The sequence below is a fragment of the Tiliqua scincoides genome, chromosome 1 (genome assembly GCF_035046505.1).
Source record: "Tiliqua scincoides isolate rTilSci1 chromosome 1, rTilSci1.hap2, whole genome shotgun sequence".
Classification (NCBI taxonomy): Eukaryota; Metazoa; Chordata; class Lepidosauria; order Squamata; family Scincidae; genus Tiliqua; species Tiliqua scincoides.
The window spans coordinates 81,639,328-81,661,981 of record NC_089821.1 but is presented as its reverse complement, the minus strand read 5'-3'; the positions used below and the strand labels follow the sequence as shown (position 1 = coordinate 81,661,981).

At 41.4% G+C, this 22,654-nt stretch overlaps 1 protein-coding gene across 1 annotated transcript in view; it reads left to right on the top strand.

Annotated features, from left to right (window-relative positions):
* SNX4 (sorting nexin 4) overlaps positions 1–22,654 on the top strand; it is a 48,203-nt gene that overhangs the window by 10,966 nt on the left and 14,583 nt on the right. Inside the window, exons 3-8 of the mRNA XM_066632711.1 lie at positions 7,202–7,340; positions 9,019–9,168; positions 11,563–11,610; positions 13,447–13,502; positions 17,387–17,459; positions 19,222–19,283. Coding sequence (XP_066488808.1) covers positions 7,202–7,340; positions 9,019–9,168; positions 11,563–11,610; positions 13,447–13,502; positions 17,387–17,459; positions 19,222–19,283 — 528 coding nt within the window. The remainder of the gene's footprint in view (positions 1–7,201; positions 7,341–9,018; positions 9,169–11,562; positions 11,611–13,446; positions 13,503–17,386; positions 17,460–19,221; positions 19,284–22,654) is intronic.

The following is a 22,654-nucleotide window of genomic DNA, read 5'->3' as shown; positions in this document are numbered from 1 at the left end:
CCTCCTTACCATTTATGTGCAATGGTATATGCACTTCCTTCTTTTTCCAGAAATCAATTATAAGCTCCTTCTTTTTTTAATATTTAATGTAAGATTATTCTTTGTACTACCACAGCAGCCCTTTACTTCCTCCCTAAAGGCAGATGCATTATTCCCACTATATATAATTATGTGATGAAACACAATCATGTGTGTATAGGGAGTAAAAGTATAGCTTTAAATTTCTGGCTTTAACTGATACGTTTTACAGCGATTCTTAATGTTTGGTTGTTAACATGGAGCACAAAAGCTTAAAATAAATTGCTAAGTGTAAAATAAGGTTCTTTTTTTAATACTAAAGAGGGTGATGATGCCTCATCTCTGCAATTTAATGATGAACCATTTAGTTTCCAAGCTGTTTGATAAAATTAAACATATTAAGGAGCTAAAGTTCTCTAGATCTGCTCTTCAAGATGTGCATTAAGAAGACTAGAAATGGAGGGAGGATAGGAAAGAAGGCAAATCTGAGTATGATGGAAGAGGTTCCAGGTAGAAACACCCTGATGAACTTGATCCTCATTATTGTTCTGTATTCTCTGAACAAGTTCAGTTCTTTCTGTTTGGGAACCAGAGGTGTTCTCAAAGCAGTATACTGCAGATGTTTAGTACCTCTGGAAATGTACTAAGTGCTGATAATGGAAACAAGTTAGCACTCTAATATCAAAACCAAAGTGACTGGTTGTCTATAGCAGGGATCTCCAAACTTTTTGACCAGAGGGCCGCATCAAATATCTGGTTTATTTAAATAAATATATTAGAGATGGAACTTAGATGAGTGAATAAATGAATGAACGGGCTCATTCATTCAACCTCTCTGGCCCTCAGAACATCCTCCAGACACAATCAGAGCACAGTTCTGGTCATGTTCAGTTGAGTGGGCCAGAGACTTTCAGGGGACAAGAGGTGGGCTACGGGCTGGAAAAAGACTTGCTGTGGGCTGCATCTGGCCCCCGAGCCGGGGTTTGGAGACCCCTGGTCTATAGTGTGACTAGCCATCTGAGTTTGTTGCTAAACTTGTGAATTTTCTTTATCTTAACCCAGTTCTGCCTGGCCCACAGGTGTACACATTTGGTCCCTGTTGCATATATGCAACATTGGGCAGAAATGGCTTAACACCTCTAAGTTTTCACATACGACCCCGTAGACCAGAAGCAACTAAGTATGCGTCACATGAATAAAGTATGCATTTGTAAATGAATTTGATGCTTGTATAATAGCATAAGTAATTAATTTGAAGGGAAAGTGTGTATGTGTGAGTTTAAAGGAAACTGACCCTTCTGGTCATTTGCTTTTTAAAGATTCCATTCTTGTCATTAGTAATTGGCAACCTTCAGTCTCGAAAGACTATGGTATTGCGCTCTGAAAGGTGGTTCTGGAACAGCATCTAGTGTGGCTGAAAAGGCCGATTCGGGAGTGACAATCCCTTCCACACCGGGAGCAAGTGCAGTCTGTCCCTGGTCTGTCTCCCTGGCTGTGGGCCTTCCTTCTTTGCCTCTTAGCCTCAGACTGTTGGCCAAGTATCTCTTCAAACCGGGAAAGGCCATGCTGCACAGCCTGCCTCCAAGCGGGTCGCTCAGAGGCCAGGGTTTCCCACTTGTTGAGGTCCACTCCTAAGGCCTTCAGATCCCTCTTGCAGATGTCCTTGTATCGCAGCTGTGGTCTACCTGTAGGGCGCTTTCCTTGCACGAGTTCTCCATAGAGGAGATCCTTTGGGATCTGGCCATCATCCATTCTCACGACATGACCGAGCCAACACAGGCGTCTCTGTTTCAGTAGTGTGTACAAGCTAGGGATTCCAGCTCGTTCCAGGACTGTGTTGTTTGGAACTTTGTCCTGCCAGGTGATGCCGAGAATGCGTTGGAGGCAGCGCATGTGGAAAGCGTTCAGTTTCCTCTCCTGTTGTGAGTGAAGAGTCCATGACTCGCTGCAGTACAGAAGTGTACTCAGGACGCAAGCTCTGTAGACCTGGATCTTGGTATGTTCCGGATTCACTGCTCAAATCTTCCCCCCCCCCATTCTTCATAGCCTGTTAGGTAGGTAGAAAGTGGCTGTGAACACAATCTCTCATTTTCCTTCATAAGCATGTTTGGGATCTCAAGGCTTGTACGTAGTTCAATCTGTTTGTGGAAAAGCATAGGTTTACACTGTAACATTTGACTGTCTTGCTTTGCAGGCATAACAAAAGCAATTTGTGTGCAAAAGACATATCCCTCTCACAGTGCAGCTAGCAGTAACCTTATGGAATCTTTTTAGATTAATCTGTAAAATGAGAAAATGATGTTCAGCTCTGACTTGGAGCAGGAGGAAGTTTGAAGGCTTGCTTAATAATAATGATTGCAAGAAATAAGATTGGCAGTAAAAATGGTGAGCTTAGGTCTGTTGGTCTTGCAACCAACCTCCCAGTAGACGTTCCTTATGCCAAAGGGTACAAGAATAATCTTTTAACCATTGTATAACAAGGAAATGAAACAAGTTGTAATTGTTCTATGGGGTATAAATGTGCAACTTGTTTTCCGGTACTGCTGCTGTTCATTATTTATACATCACCTGTGGTGTGCATGCTGTTGCATAGAGCAAGAGGGCAAGCATAAACAGTACAATAGAAAATGTAGTTAGTGTCCTGCTTTATTTGTGTCTTTGGGGATAGGTACTGTAGTATGAGAGGTACATAAGTTACAGAAGAGTTTTATGATAAGCTAGAGAGAGAGAGAGAGTTCTCTCTTGCCTATGCTCAACAACTCTAACGTGTAGTTACAGTCAATCTATTTTACCAACATTAATTCTTCTCCTAAAATTTTTTAAAAAATTGGATGTTCTCTTATTGGACCGCCTTTCAAATATTCTCTTATTTAACATGTTTTCATGCAAGCATATAATTACCCCTATTATTTTGTCCATTTAATGTGCCAACTTCACACCTCTAGTGAGCACGGAAGGGGAAAGACACCACACAAAAACCATAGCTGTGCTCTCAAGTGGGTGGGGTGTTCGGGGGGGGGGGATCTGCTGTGTTGCCATCTGTCCATTTCTTTTCCCAAACTGATTTCAAATTTTTGAAGTTGGTGGATAATCTGTAGTTTTTATAATATGTAATTTGAGCAATAAACCCCTCCTATTGTTTTTCTGTTTCTTAGGACTTAACTAGTCCAGAAGGATTTTAAATAGCCATTTTGATACTGGATCCCTTATATATGATACTGATACTTATATATCCCTTATATATGATATGATATATGATACTGGATCCCAAAGACATATATGATTTGTATTTGGACCAAAGCCATTCAGAAAGCTGCTTGTTCCATTTGAACATGTGTTGAGTGGAATAATGTGAAATAGAATTTCATCACCTATAAGTGTGCACTGAAAGTTTTACAAAATCTTCCTTCAAACTTGGTGATTTTCAATCTTTTTCATCTCATGGCAAACTGACAAGACTCAAATGCTCAAGACACGCCATCAGTTTTTTGACAATTGACAAGGTACGCTGTGCTACCAGTGGGAGCACAGCATACACACTTACATGGGAGTAAGTCTGACTGAATTCATTGGGGCTTACTTCTGCATAACTAGGTAAAGCATGCTGTTGTAAGACATGTAACGTGATCTTGAATAAATGCTATTGGAAGGAACATAATGGAGAAAAAGTCTTGCTTGATCTGCAGTGCTTTTAGGTTTATAAGTAGCACCTCTGTGTGTTTACTCAGAAATATGTTCAACTGGATTTAATGATGTTTACTTCAAAATGAGTGCATGTAAGATTATAGTGTTAATGTTTTATGTTTTTCTTATTTGCGTTTATGTCCTGTTCTTCCTCTGTAGAGCTCCAGGTGGCATGTATATGTTGCCCCTTTTAGCTTCCCCAATAACCTGTGAAGCTAAGCTAGACTGAAGTAGGTAACTGTGCCAAGATCACTGAGTGGTTCATGGCTGAGTCGGAATTTGAACCTAAGTTTCTCAAGTCCTAGTGCTGCACTGTAACCATTATACTACACTGGCTTTTGTTAGTGTAACAAAAGAAAGCAGTGTTGAAATGGAGTGAAAGTCCGCCTTACACCATATCTGAGAATGCTAAAGCAACATAACCACATAATTCATGTAGTCAGTGTTGTATTTTTACTAGGAAATGAACTTGATGTACTTCCTTCCTTTTCTGATTTTAAGGTTCTTGCAGTTTAATGGCTCATTTCAGATAATTAGTTTAATAGCAATGAGAATTAGCTGATCTTTTTCACCCTGTGTTTCATTTTGGCATTTCTCATTAAGGTAAATAAATGTGGCTTTTAGAGTAATGCAATCTCTTAATCACCTTATGATAACATTAGTTAAAAGGTGAAAGTTGAGGGTTTTAACTCTTTTCTTTGGGTTTTTTTCCCTAGGCCTCTTGGTTCAGTTCATGAATAAGAACATTGTTAGAGCTATATTAAGAGGACAAGCATGTGGTTTTCTTGTCAGAACACTTAACAGTATCATATTGTGTTTCTAAAACTAAAACAAATTGAAAGGTTTAACTAAATGTCAAGAAGTGATTATCATCTTAATTGAGGTAGGGGCTGCAGTGCTTGAATTTAGAGTTGAAGTTTATAGTGTGACTTCAAAACTTAGATGATGGTGAAGGTATTCAGAGTAACGAGTACCTTTGTGGGTTTTGTTTCCTTTCTGGAACTACATTCCTGGGGAGAGCTATTCTCCTATCAGTGATATTTTATTGCTTCATAATGTAGCAGATGGAGAAACATTTTGCAGAACTGAAAATGGCTCCTATTTTGCTTCTCTGTTTGTGCCACTGTTAGGAAGAATTATAGATTTTGATTTTAATGTTTATGTATTTAAAATATTGATATTTCACCTTTCTGTGCTCAAAGCAGTGTACAATAAAAATAATACAAGTAAAACATGAAGATATTAAAAACAATTAAAACAATACAGGATTAAACAATATGGATAAAAATATAAAAAAGCAATAAACAGAAAAGCAAAGATATAAAAGCAGTGGCAGAAAATGAAAAGGGTCCCTAGGAGGTTCCTCCTTCCTTCCTAAAAGCCAAGTGAAATTAATGCGTTTTTAGACCCCCAACTCCTGACACAACATAAAGAGGGACTGTACTCAAATATTTCAGTAACTGGTTCCAGAGTCGTCAACAGAAAAGGCCTTGCACCTTGCTGCCATCCCCTTGGCTTCGGTATCCTGTGCCTTTTTTCTTAAAAAAAGAAAAGGGGGGAAAAAAGACAATGATAAAATAAAACAAATATATGCTGTGGCTATATCTCTAAAGCGGGGGGGGTCAAAGATAAGACCCGTAGGCTGGATCCAGCCCACAGAGCCATTTTGGGCAGCCCCCAGAGCTTTGGTGGAGTTCTGGGTCTGCCCTACTCCCGCTCGCTCCAACCGCGAGCACAGCTCTGCAGCCAGAGAGAGTTCTCAGGGCTGGAGCAGCCACGCATGGCATCGCTGGCCCTTGGTCCTCCCTCTGGCTGCGAGCCAGCCTTGCCCACAACTGGAAGGGGTGACTGAGGGCTGGAGCACCTGTGCGCGGTGACTCCAGCCCTCGGTCCTTCCTCTGGGCGCGAGCAGGACTTGCCCGCAGCTGGGGAGAGTTCCGAGGAGTGGAACAGCCACGCACAGCATCCCCAGACCTCGGTTCTCCCTCCGGCTGCGAGCGGGCCTCACCCGCGGCTGGAAGGGGTGACTGAGGGCTGGAGCAGCTGTGCATGGTGTCCCCGGTCCTCCGTCCTCCCTCCAGGCGTGAGCAGGGCTCACCTGCGGCCAGAAGGGCAACTGAGAGCTGGAACACCTGGGCGCAGCATCTCCAACCTTCAGTCCTCCCTCTAGCCACGGCCAGAGCTCTCCTGGGCTTTGGTTGTGGCCAGAGGGGGTCTGGGAGCAGGAGCCGCTGTACATGGCTTCCCTGGCCCTGACTAGTGGCAGGTAGGTGGGGGCTGTGGGGGCGACTGGGAGGCTTGGCTGGCTGGCGGACGGGCAGGGGATGCTTGGTGGTAGAATGGGATCTGGTGTGGAGTGAGGCAGGGGATGCTTGGTTGTAGAATGGGGTCTGGTGTGGGGTGAGGCAGGGGATGCTTGGTGGTAGAACGGGGTCTGGTGTGGGGTGAGGTAGCAGAGCGTGGGGGAAGCCTCAGCTTTTTTTTAAAAAAAGGCCTGTGTTCAGGTCACTTCCGGGTGCCACACTTCGAGTTTGGCCGTCAGCAGGTGCCATAAATCCAATGTGGCCCCCAGGACGAAATGAGTTTGACACCCCTGCTCTAAAGGGCTTTGCATCCCAAACTTGATAGAACAAAAATGTCTTCATCTATTTCTAGAAGGGTGCAGGAGAAGATGACAAATGGGTCCCCTAAGAGAGAGAATTATAAAATTCTGGGACTGCTACATATGAGCCGTCTCTCCTTATGGCCAAGGGTTCCCAATCTTTTTCAAATGGCTTCCTTGATCTACTGGGCCATTGGTCATGGCTCCCAATTAGGGCTACAATCCTATACATTGCATAGAGAGGTGGTTTTTTTCGTGAGGATTGCACAGCTCCCCTGTCTGGTTTCCATGGCTCCCTGGAGAGCCACCACTCACAGTTTAGCCTTATGGCTATCAATCTAGTATCCAAGAGAGATGGTACTCTTAAAAAGGGTAGATGGCTGATCTCAAAGCTTGGGGAGGATCATACAGGGTTGAATTCTCAATTAGCTCAGGACCAGTACAACATTGGGCTTTATATGTTAAAAGCCTGAATCTTGAGTGTGCACTCAATTAATAACCAGTGTAGCTGTTTATTGCACAACTGTGTATCTATTAGTTACAGTCTAAACCAGTCAGATAATCAAATGGATGTAGCAAGGCTAGAGAGTACTAAATAATAAGTGCTAAATAATCCCTCCTGAGCAAAAAGGCACCTTATATTTAGCAGTGGGAGAACAGCTGCTTTTATTTACTCCAGCATGGTGTCTTTTCCAGTTGCTTTTGCTGGTCTTTTCTGCATCTCTTTTTAGACTATGAGGCCTTTGGGGACAGGGAACCATTTATTTTGCTATGTAAATCACTTTGTGAGTTTTGTATTGGAAAGTGGTATATAATTATCCTTAATGATAATAAGTTAGCAATTTAAAGTCTTGAACTAAGTACTTGAAGTACTAATGCTGTGTTCTGATCTTGTAGGGCTGTGGAGTCTCAAGCTGAAGGACAGTGCTCCCCCCCAGACTGTCTTTGGAGGAGATATAGTGAATTCGAGTTGTTGAGGAATTATTTGCTGGTTAACTATCCCCATATTATTGTACCACCTTTGCCAGAAAAAAGGGTAAGAAGACTTTGCCATTCCAACTTATTCTGTTTTTCCATCTCCCCCCCTTCCTCACACACTGTATCTACACTTGTGTTTTAGCCAAAGTTGTGCAGTTAGTCTGTTATGCCATCATTTGGTGTTCAGGAGGGAATCCCAGCTTTCCATTACAGGCATCCTCCCATATCCACAGTGGATGTGTTTCTCCCCTTCCACACATACAGGAAACCATGGATACAGGGGAATCCTATCTCTGTAGTTCTCTACGCACCCCCCATACCCATTACTTTTGTTTATGTTATTTACAGTCATGCGAAGGATCATGTGTCTTGCTTTACCCAAATACTGTAAGCAGAAAACTTTTCGCAAGAACAGGCAGGCAGGATGCCTGCATGCTAGAGGGTATGACTCAGTGAACAATAGGAAGCAGGAAGGTAATGGGTGTGGGGAACCGCAGATACCAGATCTGCATATACCTGTGGGGGGAGAACGCGAATGGACAACGATACCTGTATTTTAAAGTGGTGGTTCTCAAACCTTTAGCACCGGGACCCACTTTTTAGAATGAGAATCTGTCAGGACCCACTGGAAGTGATGTCATGGCTGGAAGAGACATTATCAAGCAGGAAAATTTTTTAACAAACCTGGACTGCGATCCTATCCTCACTTATCCAGGAGTAAGCCCCACTGACTATCATTGTTAAAAACCTATAAATATTAGCCTCTTCAAAGTACAGGTGTGTAACATTTCCCCAAATGCAGTCACGTACTATGATAGCATCAAATCTAATATATTAAGAATAAAATATTGAAATGCATGGGGACCCACCTAAAATTGACGAGACCCCCTTAGTGTGTCCAGGGCCACAGTTTGAGGAGCACAGTTTTAAAGCATACATTTAGCTTTCAAGGTTGTGAAGAGGAGATTGCAAGTGTGTGTGAACTAATAGAAACGTAGTCTATCTCCTGCTTCCAGATCATCTAGTCCAGTCCCTTGCTTGAAGTAGGAGAATCTCTGAAGCATATCCAGAAGATGTTCTAGCACATGTTGGATTTGCATAACACAGAAATTGAAAATGTAGATTATTTCAGTGTAGAATTTATTTACATTTGCTTGCACTGTAATGCAGAGGTTCCCAAACTGGGATGTCGTGATGCCCCAGGCAGGGAAGCACTGTCTCCACCTTCTTAAGGAGTGGGGCTGTAGTGAAGGCAGTGACATGATCACCTGGGTTGTGCCACTGCCAGGGACAAAATTTTTTTTTTTTACTTACCAGTGGCAGCCCCAGCCTACTGGGTGGTGTGGGAAGCCTGCAGACTCCTTTGCGGGGTTTTCTAAGCCTCGGAATGGGAGCAAACTGGTAAGTGGGTTGTGATTGCTATTTTTAGATATTCTGAGGCTTGGGGAGCCCTGCAGAGGTGTCTGTGGGCTACTCGCACCCTCCAGGAGGTTGGTGCTGCCTTTGGTAAATACAAAAAACCTATTTCATTCCAGAGAGTGGCTCAGTCATGGTGATCGTGTTGCTGCCTTTGCCCCTCCCCTGCAGTTCCTGGGGGGTTTGGGAACTGCTGCTGTAGTTCTACGCATGTCTAATGGGAAGTAAGCCTCGTTGAGTTTAATGGGACTTATTCCCACATGTGTAAGACTGCTGCATTAGTATGGCATGATCTTTATGTTATCTGTTGTATTCTACAGGCAGAGTTTGTTTGGCATAAGTTATCGGCAGATAACATGGATCCAGATTTTGTGGAAAGACGAAGGATTGGCTTGGAAAACTTTCTTTTGCGTGTGGCTTCACATCCTGTCCTTTGCCAAGAGAAAATGTTAAATGCCTTTTTAACCCAGGTATCTCAATATGCTATCTGCTGGGATTTAAAAAAAAAATCATTTCTCATTCATTATCCTAATTTGTAACATATACATCTGAGTAGATAATTGTGTTCCAACTACTGTATTTGTGTGTTGCTGCTTGTTCTCTGTATAGGGCTTCACTTATGGAACTCAAATAGGGTGTGGCATGCTGCTTAATAGCACTTCTACCAATTTTGCTTTCCATTCTGTGTAGTGGTTTATTAACCAGGCACTTTTTAAGGGATTGATTTTTTTCCCCTTTGTTGCTAGAATTTTATTCTGTATTTTGAGCCAAAAACTAGGTTTTAGTATATTGCATATCAACAGCATTAGCAGTGCTGACTCATATGCTGATTCTTGGATGCAGCTAGTGAAATCTATTAAATGTTCGCCTGCTGTTTGGTCTCTGTTCCCTTCTGCTATGCTGCTCCATGTGGCTTCATCCATTCTGTCCATCAAACAGACATCTCCCTTAGTAAGTTGATGCCATGTGATCCATCCTTACAGGTGCAGTCAGCTAGAATGCCGTTTTTGAATAATATAATAGGAGCAAAAGCATGGCAGGGTGATGTAATAAAAGGGTCCGAATACACAGGCCAACACACATTTTGCTTCCTTAAACGTTACACCAATTCCTGGGTATATTTGGGGCGCCAATTCCAAAAATGGCATCCGTTTTGCCCTATCACATCTAGTTTTGGAGACAAGGCATAGCCTCATCAGTGAATGGTTCAAGCAGCTTCCTCATGAGGAAGCCATGGTGTAGGCTTCCTCATGAGGAAGCTGCTTGAACCATTCACTGATGAGGCTATGCCGTGTCTCCAAAACTAGATGTGATAGGGCAAAACGGATGCCATTTTTGGAGTCGGCACCCCAAATTCATATCAAACCACCATAAAGTTTGGGGGAAACTTTTCTGACCCTCAATTTTAATAATGGTCGGCAACCTTCAGTCTCGAAAGACTATGGTATAAGCCTACAGCACCCGGTATTCCCATGCGGTCTCCCATCCAAGTACTAACCATGCCTGACCCTGCTTAGCTTCCGAGATCAGACAAGATCGGGCATGTGCCTGTGTTATAGAATGTTGAAAGTTAGTTTATTTGAGGAGGCAGCATCCAGTTTCCTGGTGTGGGCTCCCTCCCTCTAGGTAGACAGTAAAAGGGGCTTGGACTCATAGTTGGCGAAAGAGCAGCCACTGATGGCTGTTATTCTCAAGCAGTTGAAAGGAGGTGGAATGGAGAAGATGAAGTGTCACAGACAGTTGGATTTAATAAGGGAGCCATCCTGTCTTCCTTGAATTTGACTGCATGCCCCTCCAACTTTTTTACCGGCTCTTCTACTAGGCTTGTAAATAACTACTTGTCAATTCATCAGTAATGAGTGAAGTGACCAGGAGGTTCTTGTAAACTTTAAGAGATACAGTATGTGTTCGATTTTTTTTCCACTGTGAGGATATTGCCGTACCACAAAAATTTGCTAGTATATGTGAAATGATGGGGGGGGGGGAAGGTCTTTTTATTATCATTAATAATGTTTATATGCTGCTTTTCAACAAAAAAGTTCACAACGTGGTTTACAGAAAAAATCAAATAACTTAAAGGCTCCCTGTCCCAAAAGGGCTCATTAATTAAAAAGATGCAGACCACCACCAGCAGTAGCCACTAGAAATAACCTAGTGCTGGGCTGTTTCGGCAAATAAGTTTTGTGCTGGGCTTTTCAAACTGGGGCGTCGTAACTCCCCAGCCTGTGGGCCCTGGCCTCTGCCATCTTAAGGGGCAGGGGCAGCCTGGAGGCAGGGAGGAGGCAGCAGCACGATCCCCAGGATTGTGCACCTCAGGGGGGCTCAGGGGCTTGGGTGCACTTACCCAAGCCTCCTGCAGCCTACCGGGGGTGTAGGGAGCCCTACGCGACCTTCTGCAGGGCTCCCCGCAGCAGTGAAAGTGGAGCGATCACGCCCTGCCTCCACTAAAGTGGGAGCGTGATCATTCTGCTTTTCACTTTCACTGCTTGGACCCCTGCAGAAGGTTGTGCAGGGCTTCCCGCACCCCTGGGAGGCTGCAGGAGGCTTGGGTAAGTGCACCCAAGCTCTTGCAGCCCCCCTGATTGGCGTGATCCTGGGCATCGTGCCACTGCCTCCCCCCTGCCCCCGCTGCCTCCCCCCACCTCTGCAAGCACTTAGTGGCTCTCAAACTCTCCCAGAGTGTTTGAGAACCCCTGGTTTTGTGGGTTAATTTGCAAGACTCGTATAGACACAGATACATTTGCTAGGCCAAGTCATATTTACCTTGATGGGTATGAACTCTGTAAACTTGAGTTTTAACAAGTTCTGTCATAGAAGTTGTGTTCCCATTCATAACAAATTGAAAATAAAATGTTCATTTCTAGGAAGGTGGATGGAAAGAGATGGTGAATGAAACGGGGTTTCAGCTGAAGGTAATTATACTTTGTAAATATGGTATGACACCCTGTCACAACTGTAATTTATTTACAGTAGAAGTTGGATCAAAATTGCTTTTTGATAACTCAGAGTGATGGTATAATAATATGAACAGTTTTGTGACATGGTAGCTGGTCCAGCCTTGAAAATTCAAAATTCACTTTAATCTTGTACGAAAACTTGACCAGCTTAGAATAGTGTTGCTGTGGCTGCTTCTCGTAGGTTTTTCAACTGCATCCCTGCTCCTCACTCCTTGTTTTAGATCCGTTCATCTATTGCTGCCTTCTTTCACAGATGAATGTCCCTAAAGTTTAGAAGAAGGGGGGACATCATCTGTCTTTCTTCCCCATCTTGCCTTATTGTCCATTCAACAAGAAGGTGGAAAGAACCTGTTTTGAGTGCTTGTGGAAGCAGCATTCAGAAAAGGACTGCCCTGCTGCAACAGCTCTACCTGTGATTTTTTCAGCACCATTGCCGCAAGCAAGAAGTTGGCTGTTGCTGCTCTGATCTTTCTCATTAACGAGAAGAGGATTCAAGAAATTTGGTGGGTGGTGGGTGAAGGGAGACAGCAGCAGATGTAGTATGTGGGGCACTCTTTGCCAACCCACCACTCGGAGCAGCTGCTTAATCAGCTTCATAGCTGGGCTGGCCCTGCTTGGTGGTTTTGCTTCGGCTCTCTCTGGTCAACTCATAATTTATTTATGTTCCCTACCACCCATCCACAATCTTATTCCCATATTTACCTTCATTCTTGTGGGTTTCTTAATTTTAATTTAATTTTTAAGCATCAGAATACATGATTTCGCATGTTATGAGATGGACTTGATGCTGCTTTTCATATTTAAAACTCTGGAACACAAAAAACACTTTTTGGAGTGAATTAATATGCTTAGATAAGGGGTCTCTAAACTTTTCAGCCAAAGGGCCGCATCAAATATCTGGCACAGTGTCGAGGGCCAGAAAAAAATTAAATATAAAATTTAAATAGATACATTAGAGATGGAACTTAGATTGAATGAATAAATGAATGGGCTAAAATGCCCAGTATTTCTCCAACCACCAATACAATCCAAGAAATAAAGCACAGACTTAAATGGACCCCCATTCCTCCACCCCACAAGCATAACTCTGATTGTGTTTGGTCTACTGGGTCAGAGGCTCTTGGGATCAGAGACTGGTCGTGGGCCGGATAGAGGCTTGCCATGGGCTGCATCTGGCCCCCGGCCTGGGGTTTGGAGACCCCTGGCTTAGATCATAACTTTTAATAGAAAAACATTTCTATTCTGTCTTGTTTGTCTGTTCAGACAGCACAAGGCAGTTTACAGTAAGATGAAATGAGATAAGACAATAGTCAAACAAAACAGTGACTGATTAGAGGCAGCATAAAATAAAACCAAATACCACTACTTAAAAGCCACAACTAAATAACCCTGCCACCACTGTTGAAAATCACCCTGTCTTCAAAATCTGAACAGACAAGCCAGGTCACACCAGGATGTGTGACAAATATGTGCATATGTAAACTGTGTTTCATATAGCAAAGAGCATTATACATTTGGTCTGTTCACGAGAAACAATTCTCCTGCACAAAATTGCTTTCATTGCAGGTATTTTGTATGAAAGGTGCCTCTTGCTGAGCTGATTTTTATTGAATGTTACATATTTTTTTTATAAAGAGCTCAGGGCATATAGTATTTGTGTAGAATGACTACAGATTCTTTAAAAGTGTCCCACATTAAATTTGTTGTCAGAATTACTTGATGCTGGTTATAGTTTTAAACTAAATTCAGTTAATAAAATGCGTGTATGTTTTATTCTTCTTTCTATACCAGGCAGATTCTAGGTTAAAAGCTCTTAATGCAACATTCAGAGTGAAAAACCCAGACAGGTAAGTGTTTGATGATTTGTTTTTATTTAGTTACACTTATTTTTTAAAAATGCTTAATTTCTGCTTAATTATTACTGATATGCATGTTAAACTGATGTGAGTTAAAGGAGTGGAAGCCCCATTCTTTGGAGAAAGTTTTCAATTCTTGGTAGAAAAATGATTTTATCTCTGCAGAAGCCAAAACTTGATTTTAAATATAATAGTGTAGTCCAGTGGCTAATGTTGGATTTTGATCTTGCATTGGATGTGGGCACCTTTAGCAACTTTCTGTACATCATTGTTGAAGGTGAACGTACATTGTCTGCACAGAATCAAGGATTGAATAAAGTGGTGACATGATAAACTTTTAAATGATCTCAGAACAGTTGTCTGCTTATTTATGTACTTAATATTTTTCAGTTTGATATCCCCCTCTGCACACAGCTCTCTTCCTATCCCACCATTCAGTGTCATTATGTCAGGAGCATCTGACAATCATAAAATAGAAGCAAGAAAATCAAAAACAGCAAATAAAAATACAACTATATTGTCAAGAACTTCTCATTGGACTTATGGGCTGTTTAAATTGCTAGAGGCATTTTCTCTGCTGAACTTTTTTATTATGCGAACTTTATTGTGGAAACTAATGTTAAGAGAATGTTTTCCATTTTTCCAAGGATTTTTGCCCATACGTCTCACAATTTGATATCTTTTCATGGCTGTATTGGGGAGCTTCTCATTTTGGCTGGTATTCAGCTGACTTCATTGCTAGCTAAAACACTTCTTGAGAAATGTAACTGATTACAAGAGGGAAGTTTTTCTTCTACCACAAGACCGATGACCAGTTACGGTTCTTTCTATATACTGCAGAGAAAGTAGATCTTGAAGAGGGGGTTTAGGAACATCCTAACCTTTTTTACTGGTCAGAAGACTGATCCTATAAGTGACTAGAAGACTTCAAGTCTTTGCTTTAAAACAGTAGTTCCCATCCTTTAGAAACCTGTGAACCACTGAGGCAAACATTGAAATTGTTGTGGACCACATGCAACGCCCTCCATCCCCACCACACAAACAAATACAATTAACATTGGTAGCCCATATGGGAGCTCTCAGCGAGACACTGGAAATGCCAGCTGCAGAGGGGTCCATTCTCCACCCTCTCTATTGTTACATGGGGAAGCATCTCATGGAGTGAGTGCTCCTCCACAGACTGCCAAAAGAGTGGAGAATGGATCTTCCCACAGCTGGCACTTCAGCAAGTGCTGGACCACCAGAGAGGGCAGAGAACAGACTACCTACAGCCACAGCTGACATTTCAGTGGTCTGTGGGGGAACATCACTTGGTGAGACTTGGAAGTGATCACAGGTACTCATCTTTTTTTTCCCCGAGAGCCCTCTTCTCAGGGCATCACGGACCACCTGTGGTCCCCGGACTTTAAAGACTTTAAAACAACTTTTTGATTAAAACCGTGGGACTCTGATTGCTAATGATGACCATTAAAAGTACTACAGTCAGTTCTGAACTAAAATATAAAAACACAGGGTTTCCTTTTCTATGCAAAAGCATCATAAATGAATAAAAATGTTGTAGTCTGTTGATGGAAAAATAAGCGTCCAAATGATGCACTAATTAAATGTTCTCTTGGTATACTATTTTCTTCTCAATCTCCAAATTTGTGCTTTGTGCTTGGTAAACAATTTAGTATTCTTGTACAATCCCACCTACCCATTTGCCTAAAAAGGCAAATGCAGAACATGGAATATCTCTTCATTTGAGCCTATTACATTTGCTTGTGTTGGCTGAACCATGTGCTGATGAGGGCAACCCTCTCTAATACTCTTACAGCTCTAGGCCACATCTCACATTTATTTAAACCATGCTTTTTACTCTTTGTCAGACCTCTTCCTCCCCTGTTATATGAGAGAGAAATGAGTGTAATTATGGTCTGTTCCTTTGTATTTCAAATGCTGGCAAAGGCACAAAATCAACAAACCATAATTGGGGAGAATGCTCCCATTTTTCTGAGATATTGTTAGAATGTAAGAAAAGGCCTATTGGATCAGGGCCAAAGGCCTATTTAGTTCAGCATCATATTACCCACAGTGTCCCACTAGCTGCCTCTCTCTAGCAAGAGAGATACTTCTTCCAGTGCTCCCCTACAGTTGATATTTGGAAGCATATTGCTGCTGAACCTGGAAGTGGCGTGTAACCCTCATGACTAGTAGATGCTGATAGGACTGTATGTCATGAATTGAGCCAGTCTCTGTTACCTAGCCTGCTAAGATGCATCTCTGCTTGGTTGAAAACTATTTAAAAAAATACCTTACTCCAGGTTAACTACCTTTCACCTGTCTTCATTATAATAATTCCTGTTCAAGAACAAAAGACATCCCACAGTCAGCACTGCATGGAAGATTTTTCTTTTGAATTTGGCACTTTCCACAGAATAGAGCTAAAGGCTTTTCTGGAAAATCCATCAGGAAAGGTTGAAATCTATCCTGAATCTTTACTATTGATGACTGCCTTTGTGTTTTTGCATTGCTGGACTGAATTTCAAGTTCTGTAAGGTCTTGAGCTTGCTCATTTTAAGTGTGTCTGTGTTCATGCCAGCTGAATTCTTTCCAGGACAAAGAAAGATGAACTTTTCCAGTTTGAGAGAGACTTTTCCAGTCTCTTCTTGTTGCAGTAGATCACTGAGTTCCTCTTATATGTGTACAGTTTGCATGCATAAAGTACTAAAGTTACTTGCAAGTGCATTTCTCAGAGGTGGTATTCACAGGTACAGTGAGTGAAAGATAAGCCAATAAGCAATGTGAATGTAAGCTTTTGGTAGTGTCTTGACCAATAGCAGCATTTTTAACATCTTGGCTGCATGTATGGGGGGCAAGAATACAGGGGAGCCCCATATCTGCAGTTTCATTTATCCTCAGATTGGATCTGCGGCTCCCCCCTCCCAGCATGCCCCCTCCAGAGGCAAGGATATTCTGAGCCTGGCAGAGACTGAGAACACCTGCCCACGGCCTCTGTCAGGCTCAGACTGTCTCCTAGGGTAAAAAATTTCTTTTCTGGTTTTTTGAAAAACTGGAAGTGACATTTTTAATTATTTATAAGGCATCAAGAGACTCTTAGAACTCGCCTTTGGAGGGTGGGGGCGAGGCGTTCACAATATGATGGTCTCTCTAGAATGGAATCCCATTCCATAACTGTCTTCTATTACTCAGACAGCCATAACTTGGGGTACCCAGTTGTCCTGGGTAAATTGCAGCGTTTGCTTATTCTGGCCCTATTGAAAACAAGTGTCTTGGTCAAGCTTGCCTTCTACACATGAAACGAAATTGTGTCCTGAACATCTTTTATCAATTTTCATTCCCCAAAGCATATATTGAATTGCTCTAGATTGTGCATTTAACCCCCTCAATTTTTGAACAGTGTAGTATTTGAACCGCAAATGAAAGTTTTTGTTGCAAATATGCAAACCAAGTTCCACTCAGTCTTTAACTTTGTGACCACTCTTTGTTTTCTGTGTTTCCTTTCTTTTTAAAATTGGGTGTGGAGTTCATATTTTAAGTACAGAATTGTGCAGTGAGTCTGTGTACTGGATTTCCTTACAGTATCGCAATATTTAGCAAGATTATTGTGTTATAGATGAAGACCTAAGGAGGCTTGTAATACAACCAAAGCCCTTGCTTCACTGGGCCAGTTCTTGTAAGTGTCATATACATAGTTATCCTGTCCTTACTTTTGGTCTATGGATACTTCTTCAGCAAGCCAGAGATACTGTAGTTCTATTTAGGCAAGTCAGGCTTGAAGTAACTAAGCTGTTTTATGCTGCCCCTGTCATGCAGTTTGTGGGAGCTCACTTCTCTCATTGCTAATGATGTACTATCTGTTCTCCCACTTCCAGAAGATTTACAGAGCTTAAACACTACAGTGATGAGCTGCAGTCTGTCATATCACACCTCCTGAGAGTCAGAGCTGTAAGTGCTTCTCTTTGGATTCTGTGGCAGCATCCCTTAATGTGCCAAATAACAGAGTGCTTGGTCTGTCTTTTGTTTAACTTGCAACTGATTTGACTGTGTGATGCTTAGGGGAAGTTTTCTTTAACATGTGCCCTTGCTATGATAGTAATACATTGCAAGAACTGTAGTATGTGTAAGTGTGAAATTCAAATGTGAAGTGTTAGAAAAATTGGCACAATTTTGCATATTAAACAAGTGGCACTCAAAGAAAGAGATGCATCTTCCTGAGAAACTGTGGATAATTGTTGGGGAAGGTGTGGCAGTCTTTCTAACCTCTTCTTATCTGTTAATTCATCTTCTAGTCTCTTTACGTTAGTGGTCTTATGGAGCTCTTCTGTCTGTCACTGTTAATTCATCTATACTGGAGTATTGGTGGTTAGACTACAGGGTTGTTCACAGCATTTGATTTCCTTTCTTATGAAGAGGAATTTCTTCCTTCTTTCCTGAAAAACTTCAGACCATGCTGTGATCTCATGCCCCTGTTTTTCCTTTCTTTTTCCTTTAATTTACTTGCTCGGGGGCCAGAAGACAAAAGCATTCACTGCCAAGGTAAAGGCAGAGGTTTATGTTCAGGGGAGTTGTAGAGACTTGTACGTACCTTAAGGGTGCTCACTACAGTATTTGAAAGTCTGAAAACCCATGGGTTTAATAGAACTAAAGATACTGGAACCTGATAGCATGGATCTAAAAACAGAAATATGAGATTGCTGTGTGACTTATATCAGAGAACTGGAAAGTAGCTGGGCTAACTGTAATCTTTAAAATTATTTTAATAGTTTCTGTTGAAAGTGATGCAGACTTATCCAAAAAACATTTTGCACAGGAGAAATCATACCTTGAATGTTGCATTCTTAAATTTTTTTAAAAAGAATATCACTGACTAAGCAAGTGGGTAAGGGTAGCGAAGCTAATCATATGTACTTGGAACTGTAAACAAACACAAATGTTCTTTGAAAATTCAAATTTTCAATTTCTCTGTTCAAATTTTTAAAAAAATCAAATAAGCAGTGATGCTGTCAAATGGTATTTCTTGGTGGCTCAAGATGTGAATTGGAGGGAGGAGCAGGAGAAAGTGTTGGCTCTTGATTACCACAATATTTTATTTTGATTGGACTGGTCAGGCAGGGAGAGAAAGTATTGCTTTCTTCCTCTGTACGCACATTTTGAGATATAACCTAATCTACCTCTACAGTGGACCTACCTTATCCATGTGTCCAGCATCTGTAGATTTCACTATCTAAGGATGCCTGGGTTCGCTTTGAAAAACGTTTTAAAAAGAAATAAATCGGTAAGAAAATAGCCTTCCCTACCTTTGTGCTGCAAAATTGTGCTGTTTGCATGGCAGTCTTCTGCACTCCTGGAAGCCATGTTTGGGTCACACATTGCCCTCCCTTGACCCTGGCTCAGCCCAGAATGGCTTCCTGGAGTGCTGAAGACTGCCCTGCAAACAGCTTGATTTTGTGGCACAAAGGTGGGGAAGACTACTTTCTTACTGATTTTTACTTTTTAAAACTTTCTTTAAAGGAGACTCCAGTATCTGCAAATATTGGTATTCGTGGGGAGGGGGTGAAACGGAACCCCATGGATAATGAGGGTTCACTGTATATGGATGGCATCTTTGTAAACCTGAACACTGTTTGATATACTTTTTTCCTAGGACGTTGCACATGAGAACCACATGTCCAGAAAACTAATTGCTACTTGTAAATATTTATTTTAGAGAGTGGCAGATCGACTATATGGTGTGTATAAAGTCCATGGAAATTATGGGAGAGTTTTCAGGTAAGGTATGAGTGGTGTGTTTTTTCTTTCCAAACAAAATTACCTCTGTCCAGTTCATATGTCCATAATTTTCTAAACTAGAACCCTAGAAATTTTTGGTAGAATCTTTTTTCATTGGGATCATAAGAAGAGCCCTACTGGATCAGACCATGGGCCCATCTAGTCCAGCATCCTATATCTCACAGTAGCCTACCAGATGCCTCTGTGAGCACACAAGACAATAAGAGACCTGTATTCTGTTGCCCTTCCCTTGCATCTTGCATTCAGAGATAGGCCACCTCTAAAACATGGAGATCATGTACCAGGCACCATTGCAACATCCTGTGGCAAGGGGTTCTACAGATTAATTGCTCACTGGGTGAAGAAACATTTTCTTTTCTTTGTTCTGACTTCCCCTCCAGTCAAATTTAGTGGATGTCCTCTTGTTCTGGTGTTGTTCAAGAGGGGAAAAAAGCTTCCCTCTACCCATCCCATGCTTAATTTTATATGTCTCAAACATATCCCCCTCTCAGGCTCTTCTTTCTAGACCGAAGAGTCCCAAACATTGTATGTAGCCTGTAGTGAAGTGTTGTTGCTGTATCTTAAATGTACAAATACAGAACACCTTGCTTAGTACATGTTAGAGTTACCAGGATGAGACCTTACTTTTATTCACACTATTTCACATCTTTTAGAAGCTGAATTTTCTTTAACTGCCATTCTCAGAAGCTTATTAAAATGTCCTTCAAACTGAAATCTCATGTGTATGTGTGTGCTGCGCTTTGGATCGTAAATTTTACTCAAACATCTGGAAGTCCTTTAATGAGGTTCAACCAAGCACCTTGCTACTTCCAAACTGAGAATTTTATCTAACACTGAAAAATGTTTGGGATCATTGCACATCCTTCTATAAAATGCAGCTCAATTTACTTGATTTTCCTTTCTCCCTGCCTGCCTTGCATTCTTGAAGGTAGAATGGAGGGTTCTTTTTTCAACGTAAGCCTTTTTAATACAATAAGAAAGCAACCTCCAAATGCGAAAGTTGCACAAAATGCTTTATTTTTAGTTCAGTTTAAAGAGCTGACTTGAGTCTTTTGTGATTTATAGGCCTGGACTGTTTACTTAACTTTTCCATCTCATTGGAAAAATAAAGAATCTGACTCTGGTACTGGGGAATCTCCTCCTTTCTGTTTTGTGCAACTGGCAAATTTAATCCATTTGGCTAATAGATTGCAGATGTATGTCTCTGAATTTAGAGACTTGGAAACTGTGTGAATGGCACTCCCGTAATAATTCTAGATGAAGTTAACAGATTACTATCACAAGATTTATTTACTTACAGCATTTCTTTGCTGCTCTTCAGCTACTGCTCCAAAGTGGTTCTCAATTAGTCTCATTAAAGAAAAACTAACAGAAGAGCCCTGCAAAGGCCTGTCTGTAGTCTATAGCTGGCACAGTGGCTGAGTGTATGCCTCTGCAAAGCCCATAAGCAGGGCATGAAGCAATCTTCTCTCCATCAGGTGACATTCAGAAGTACATTGTCATCATTGCTAATAATAGCCAGTGATAAACCAATTCTCCATGGATGTGTCTTATTTAATAACTATCTAAGGGCGCAATCCTAACCAACTTTCCAGCACTGACATAGCTGTGCCAATGTAGCGTGCCCTGCATCCTGCAGTGGGAGGCAGTCAAGGGGGGCCTCCTCAAGGTAAGGGCATATGTTACCTTACCTTATGTCTGCATTGCGGCTAGGTCAGTGCTGGAATATTGGTTAGGATTGCGCCCTAAACTAGTGCCCATCACCACATCTTATGCAGTGATTTAATTCTGATCTCAAAAGCAGAAAACTCTGTAATATAAAACATGCATAAAATGTTATTTTGAGTACGTCCCTTTTTGGGAGAAGGGCGGGATAAAAATAAAGTTTTATTATTATTATTATTAGAACATGTAAAAAGCACAATAGACTTTTTGTTTTAAAAGATTTTTACTTCAGAGAACCTCTTTGGGTTGTACCCTGAGCACAAACTTTCTTCCCTGCCCCCTCAGGCAACTCCTTGAGCCCCCCCATAAAAACTACTCATTTGGGTCAGGGAGTCTTTGGAACCATGTGGGATGTGATGTGCTGTCTGTGTGTTTCAGGCTAAGGGAGAAATCCACCCCAAACATACAGAAGCTGTCTCTGCAATTTTCCAGAATTTTCCCACTGTTCTCTGCTCCTTGGAGGAAGGCTGGAATATAAATGGAGTAATTCATTAAAAAAAAAAAAAATACATATGGTAAAATTATCCCAATTATTGTTCTTTTCTTTACATTTTTCTGGTTCTCTCTCTGTTATCATCACTCCACTCTGTCAGGACAGATATAGGTAATATTTTGGTCAGGAATACTGAGAGGATATCTCTTCAAATGTAGATGCCATTTGTCTTAGGCACTTTCATTCCAAAGTGAGATGGAACATGTGGACATAGAAATTTTTATTTCTAAAAATTTTTGGGTCAACACACAGGAGGTGTATAGATATAGAGAAGCAGTTTGGGCAAGAGTAGTAGTGGTGGTGATTGTGATTGGTGTTGTCCAGCCAATCTATGAACATATCATACAGAATACAATGTCATTAACTCCAGATAATGGTCCTGTTTTTAATGCCTAGTAAGCAAGGAAGTATAGGGAAGGAGGCTTTGTGTAAGCATCTTTAATTTCAGTCTTTCCTTGGACTGTATAAAGTAAAAACCATTGCTTGTTATCTTTCTGGTCTGAGGTATAATCACATACAAAATCAAAATTTATCCTTTCTAAAGAAAAATGCAAACAGTTCTCTGTAACCTGATGGTGCCTGTTATGCTATGCTACTCAAGGTAGTAAGGAGAATGCAGACGAAAACCCTTCTTCCTTGGAGTTGTTTTCAACCTAGCAGGACTTGTAGGAATGGGATCTTTGCCCATAATAAAATTGGGGAAGAAATGCCAGGTGACTACCCTAGACTGTTGAAGACTCAGTAATTTTAAAAGGTAGAGGCTTTTAACGGAAATACTCTAATTTATTTTCCTCAGTTGGTGGCAGTGAAAGTCTTCTGATCTTTTCAGTAGTGAGGGAATAGGATGGGGGGGGAATAGAAATTATTGTCCGTGTTATTTAGTAACTTTGAGATTTCAGTTTGTCTGGAATTTCCTTTACCAGGCACATACAACCTATTTAACCACAGAATCAATTATTTTCTTTCCTAAAAACAGCACCCTGAATAGGTCTAACAATGAATGTTTGGAAAGAACTTTTTAAAAAAAATTATCTACCTTCACCCCCCAAATATTAAAAAGAAATCTTCCTCCAAAATTTTGCTAGTTCCACTGAACAAGTAAGGAAGGAGTTTACCAAGCAAGAGGGAAGTT